Consider the following 6214-nt stretch of genomic DNA (forward strand, 5'->3'; position numbering starts at 1 on the left):
GAGGGACAGCGGGAGCATTGTGAAGTGGGTGTGGGGGGCTGGGAGGAGCCATGGGGACAGAGTGTGGCTGAAGCCCTGGGGGGAGGGACAGCGGGAGCATTGTGAAGTGGGTGTGGGGGCGTGGCCAGCTGTGGGGCCCACCCTCCTGGCCCCGGCTGCTCCTGGCTGCAGCTCATACCTCCTGTCCCCTGCAGCCATCTGGGGAAGCTCGCTGACCAGGGGGGCTTTCATCAGCGCTTACATCAAGCAGCCCCTGGGCATGTGCGCAAAGCAGCGCCTGCTGGAGCCCCAACCATGCAGGGAGCCTGTGGAAGATGCTACTCCCACCGTGGCCCCATCACCTTCCCCCGCTCCTCCGACAGGAGGCCCTCCACCTCTGGCCTCCCCGCTGCCAGCAGGACCTCAAGAAGACAAATCTAACTTAAAGAAAGTCCCACGGGACACGGTCAGAAAGAGCTTACTCCCACGTAATTCCTATTTGGCATCTCTCATTCCAACCATCTCAGGCCTTGGCCATGCAAGCTACCCCATTTTATCCTTTTCCTGGTGGTGGGAAAGTACCAAGTCCTTGTTCTTGCCTAGCTCATTACAGCACAAGCGCCAGCAAGAACTCGTGTCCTGCCATGCACCAGAGGCCTCGTTCTGGGGTGGCCTTACGAAGCAGATAGAGACTCTTAACCCCTCATTTGTCAATCCGGATGTCCAGAAGCTGCTTGAGATACTAATCACCAAAAGGGTAGAACTGAAGATTTGGAAGGAGAAGGAAAAGGGTGGGTCAGTTGTCAAACAGTGGTGCCCAGATGACCACGTGAGCTCTTTGGGGACTATGTGGAAGTTGCTGGGTGCTAAGCAGACCACCACCACCCCGCAATCCTTCTGGAACATGAACAACAAAGCAGAGCAGCTGGCTGGTCCTCAGCCATTCTCATCCCCCAAGGTCTTGGAAGACAGCTTGAAGCAGAAATGCAGCCAGCTCTTCTGGGGTCTACCCTCTCTGCACAGTGAGTCCCTGGTGGCCACTGCCTTGATCTCTAGTCACTCTTCTTCACTACAGATCCCTTCTGTTTTGTTCAACAGGATCTCTAATAGCTTGCCAGTTCTAATCCATGATCAAATATCTTCACGGTTTTCCCACGCCCCTCCCTTGTTCTGCAGTGGAATGCAACCCCAATCCTCGACACTAAACTTGCCCCAGCCCCAGGCCCACCTTGCACCCTCTGTCCCAATCAGACCACCTTCTCTCCCATCCCAGAGGAGGACCTGTGGGGTACCTTGCCCTACATCCCAGAAGAAGACAGGATTCTTCATCCCAAAAGAAATTCAACAACTGGAATGGCCCTTGTTGTCAAAGCAACAAGAAAGGGGGAAGACTTTACCTGCTAAGATGAAAAGATCTCCGAAATTCTTTAGCCAAGACCCTCCCCAGCTTGTGGAGGACAACCAGGCCTTCCAGGCCGACAGGTCAGTTTCCACCTTTCAGGGGGACTTTATCGTCTTTAATCTCCGGAAGCAACAACTTCAAAGGAGGCTCAACAGGTATAAACAGCAAGGCAACCTGCCCCACAGGATTCAACTGTCTCTGGAACTGATGTGGCCTCAGGATGAATTTCCAGGGGTGAATCATGAACAGGGAAAGCAGGGGCTTTCAAGGCTCTTTATGTCTAAAGGCAAAAGCAGCCAGGCTACACGGAGGACCAGGTCCAGGTACTCTAGAAATTCCCATAGGAAGGGTCAAGCAAGATCCCAACTAGAGAAGAACTTCGGTAAGGGTCTACGGCAATGTCTAAAGAGGACCCCAACAGATCTCTCCAGGGTCTCAGCCAGGTATCCAGTGAAGTTTCTAGGAACCAACTCTGAGAAGGAGTTACAAAGACCCTCGATAAGGACCTTGAAGAGTGACCCAGGAAAATACTTAGCCAGGGTCCCAAGTAAGAAACATCTAGAAAAAATCTTAAAGGTTCATTTGCACAGGAAATTGGGACAGATGAAAGAGGGTTTGATCCCTGTGAGTGTGCGTCGATCCTGGCTTATGGCCAACCATGATTTGCCCAAGTCCCACCCTCACATGGAAATCAGAAATCTAGCATCCTCGAAGGATCAGAAACCCAGCGTAAACACCTCCTGTAAGCTGTCCTTCCTTAGTCCTTACACTCAACAGAAGCTGGAAACACATATCATAAGATTTCGGGTGAAGCGTAGGTGGGACCTCCCTCTCCAAGGCTCTGAGCCCACAGATCTCAAGCTATGTGAAACTCAACGCTTGTGCCTTTCCCAGTCCCCCTTTCCCTGCTCAGCCACCTTTGTATCTGGGGCCCACTCGAAAGCCAAGTTCTACAAGTTCTTAGGAAAACCTCAGCCCCACCCAGGAGGGAAGGGGATAACAGAAGAGTCCATTCCCACCTCAGGGAGTCCCCTGCCTGTTCCCTCACCCACACGTGAGGAAATCCAGCAGGCCCTGGGAGGCCATAAGTCCTCGGAGACCCCTTTATCAGGACAGGAAGGCAGATCACCTTATCGGACCTCAACACTCAGCCTAATAAACAGAACCCCACAGAGCAAGACTGTTATGGGGGCCAAGAAAGACAACCTGTTACCAAGTCAAAGTTTAGTAATGGCCAGGAATGAGCTAAAGGAGGAGAGTGGGGGTCGGGCCTCACCAGACAAGGTAGCAATACTGGAAATGAAGTTCAAGTCCCAACCTCCAAGGGCTAAAGTGGCCATGGAGGCGATGGAGGCTGAGAAGGCCCCTGCTTGGGAAGTCATCTTAAGACCCAGTGTTCTGGCAAACAACCAAACCATTTATGCGGATCTGAGATCAGGATCTCCAAGCACTCGTAAAAGCCCCTCACCACCTACAGAGTTGCTTGCCCAAGATCCAAAGAAGCCAAGCCTTAAAACAAAGGTTAGTAAGTTTGAGCTCCAAGAGAAGGCAGAGTCAGAGAACCAGCCTCAAGGCCATACCACTGGTGTGCTGCTTCAAGATTCTCCCAGGGACATCCTCCTTCCAGACTTTGCCCCTGGCATGTTTGTCCAAGACCGTGACACCAATGTGATCCTGCAAGACACTCAAACTAATGCTCTCCTTGCTGCAGACATCCTCACCACTTACAAGTCACCCTTCTGTTCCCAGAGGGAACATGCCAGTGGAGATACACCAGCTTCAACGGTGCCACATGACCTTAGATCAAGTGGACCGAGCAGTGAGGGGCAGCGGGAGCCCAGCGTACCAAAAGTTGAGGAGCCATGTGAGAGCCAGAACAAGAGTGACTCCCCTGATGAGACAGAGGACCAGAAGAGTCCCAAACCAGAAAAGCATGAAAAAGGGTTTGCAGAACCGTCAAGAATCAAGGCTTTCCAAGCTAGTGGGACAGGCCACCCTCCCCAGGTCAGAGGAAGAGGAGAGCCAGCCACACAGATTTTTCCAGAAAGCCACTTTAGAAAAAGGATGAGGAACTTCCTAGAGTGCCTTACTCTCAATAAAAAAGGCAAAGGACTGGAAGATCCCCTTCAAAACTGCAAGTCTGTCTCAGCCCCTGCCCAGAGCCAGGTACCAGTCAGGAGCAGATCGGTTACAGACAGCAGGGCTGTTGAAGGTCAGACGATAGTGACAGCTGTGGGACGAGTCCTGGTGGAGAAATTGGGACTTCAGCAAGGAATTCGTGCCTCAGGGATAAATCAGCACAAAGAATTCCAGGCCCCAGTACGTGGGCATTCCTGCCACCACAGGGTTCTCTCTTCCCCAGACCAGAGGAGAGTGATAAGAGAGACAGCCTCCAATCAGCAAGCCACCCCCAAGGGTCACAGCTACCCTAACAAGAGCGAGCAGACCAGAGACAGGGACAGCAGGTGGGAAGGCCTACCCAGGGAGCTGGGGTCCCTAGGCAGACCCAGCCAGCACAGGCCCACAGTGGCAGGTGCCTCAGGCCATGCTCACCATTATCCAACATGCAGTCTTCGAAAATGTGTCCCATCCCATCAGGCACAGTGTGCTTCTCACACCTTTCCTGGTAGGAAAGTTTTCCTTCAAGAAAAAATTGAGTATAGACAAAGAAAGCCTACTGTTCCTCACACTAGCACATCCTCTGTGTGCTAATGGCTTCTTCCTACCACAACTGTTATTGCTTCCCCAAAATAAATGCTTTTTTCTCATGAGAGGTGCTGGTCTCTGTCTGTGCTCTGCTGGGGGGAAGGGAAGGATCAGGGTCTGCTCTCCCCGAGAGCCTGCTTTGGCTTCCCAGAAGGGATGGGGCCTTGGAGGGAGGGTGGTACACCCCCGCCCCCTCCCACACATGCCTTCGGTTTCCATGACATCATCATTAGGACAAGATGAACAAGACCCCAGCCCAGGATCTGGCTCTGCCCATCCTCTCCTCTTTCTCTCTGCCTTGACCTTGTGCGGCTGTAGGGACGGTCTGCAGAGGCAGAAATCCCCTCAGGCTCCTGGACGTGTGGAAGACAGAGTCATATGTCAGGGTGGGGTGTGGAGTTTGGAGGCGCAAGGTTGGCCCTGAGTGCAGAGGTGGGAGAAATCCTGCCCCCCATCTCCTGGCGGGAGGAGGGGACAGCTACCCCAGGAACCCCCTCTCTCCCTGATGAAGCTGGGTTGACATCAGCCGGGAGCCCCTCTTAGCTCAGTGTCACCCCCCTCCTTTCTCACATTCTGGAGCAGCAAGGGAGGAGCAGACTCTGGGTTCCAAGGGTGTGCAGGTGGGGAGCACAGAGGCCACTAGGACCAGTCTGGCCTGCCCTAGAGGAGCAATGGGCCCTGCTCACCTTCTGGGGGATGGAGCAGGGGTATGTCTGTGAGGCAGGGGGACACCTAGGCTGGGATGCCAGGAAGGAGGCAAAGGGACTCTCTGTGCCCATACCTGGTGTGACGACCAAGGACCCGTGGTGTCCCACTGCCACCTACAGGCCCAGAGAAGTCGGAGGCCCCATGGCTGTCCCCTCGGGGTCTCCACCCCACTCCAGCTGCCAGCCCAGGTGGAGAGAAGTCACCCGAGGCTCCCACACAGAGGGCCAGTTGCCCAGAGACAGCAAAACCTTTGGGTAGGGAAGGTTAACTTCTGCACAATTTGATAAGCTTGCACTTGACGGGGCCTTGGGACAGACCTGTAGTCTGTGACCTTTACTAGCATGTGTGGCCCAAGGACAGCTCCCAGGGGACTGGTGGGGACTCAAAGGCCAAGAGACTGGCCTGGGTCACCTAGCAGGTCTTGCCTGGCTCCCCATCTTGGTTACCCCAGAGCCCAGAGGGGGAGGAGTCCATCAGCTAGGGTTTGTCCCACACCCAGCTGGGAGGTACCTGTCCAGAATGAGGGTGCAGTCCGGGAGGGGCCCCCCTGCTCCCAGACCAACATCATCCTCCAGGGCCCCCCACACACATCACTCGCATGGTGGAAAGTCCCGTTCCAGGAGGGACCCCTGATCCAGATGGCAGCAGGCATGGCTCTGCCCCCATGCTGTCAAGACCCCACATGTGGGAGGGGACCCGGGGTGCAGGGCAGAGTGGGCACGGGCCTGCTCTGCCGCCGCTTCTCTCTGGAGCCAGGTCCTGCCTCTAGGCCCCCAGGGTGGGCCCAGCAGTGACAGAGCAGCCAGGACCTGGGGGAGGCGGGACCAGGACAGAGGGCGCCCCGGGCCCTCAGGAGCTCAGGAGAGGGTGACCCAGAGCAGGGTCCTTGAGTCTGGCTGCTGCTAGGTCCTCCCAGGGGCACCGGAGGTGAGTTCTGGGAGCTGGGGAGCCCAATGTGCACCCCACGCTCCTGTCGGGAGAAGTGCTACGGACAGGATGCTGGTGGAACAGCCAGAAACAGGAAGGAGCAAGTCCCTTTGCCCTTCTCCTGCCAGACGGTGCAAGGAGGCCAGAAAGGGAGAGCCCCACGCTGAGAGACCCCCAAGAGCCCTCTGACGGAGACCCACACAGAGACCTCTGACAGAGACCCACACAGAGATCCCACACAGAGACCTACACCAAGACCTCAGAGACTCTCACACAGACTCTCAGAAACCCCTGACTGAGGACCATGTGCAGGAACCTACCATAAAGACCTCCCACACACATCTTACACAGAGACCACTCCCGGAGACCCACACCAAGATCCCATACAAATACCTCTGATAGAGACCTCCTACAGACACTTCCCACAGAGACATACACCAAGACTTCTTACAGAGACCCACACAAAGCCCACCCAGACCCTACACAGAGACC

At 55.2% G+C, this 6214-nt stretch overlaps 1 protein-coding gene across 1 annotated transcript; it reads left to right on the forward strand.

The window, feature by feature from the left end:
* The first annotated feature begins 259 nt into the window (after nt 1-259).
* LOC105239510 (spermatogenesis-associated protein 31E1) lies at nt 260-4119 on the forward strand. The gene has a single exon (XM_019804265.2). The coding sequence runs from the start codon at nt 260-262 to the stop codon at nt 4091-4093; it is 3834 nt and encodes a 1277-aa protein (XP_019659824.2). The 3' UTR covers nt 4094-4119.
* Nucleotides 4120-6214: the final 2095 nt, after the last annotated feature.

This window comes from Ailuropoda melanoleuca, chromosome 17 (genome assembly GCF_002007445.2).
Source record: "Ailuropoda melanoleuca isolate Jingjing chromosome 17, ASM200744v2, whole genome shotgun sequence".
In the NCBI taxonomy this organism is placed as follows: Eukaryota; Metazoa; Chordata; class Mammalia; order Carnivora; family Ursidae; genus Ailuropoda; species Ailuropoda melanoleuca.

Excerpts from the sequence above, each read along its gene's own strand:
- LOC105239510 (XM_019804265.2), top strand. The coding sequence starts at position 260 with ATGTGCGCAAAGCAGCGCCTGCTGGAGCCCCAACCATGCAGGGAGCCT.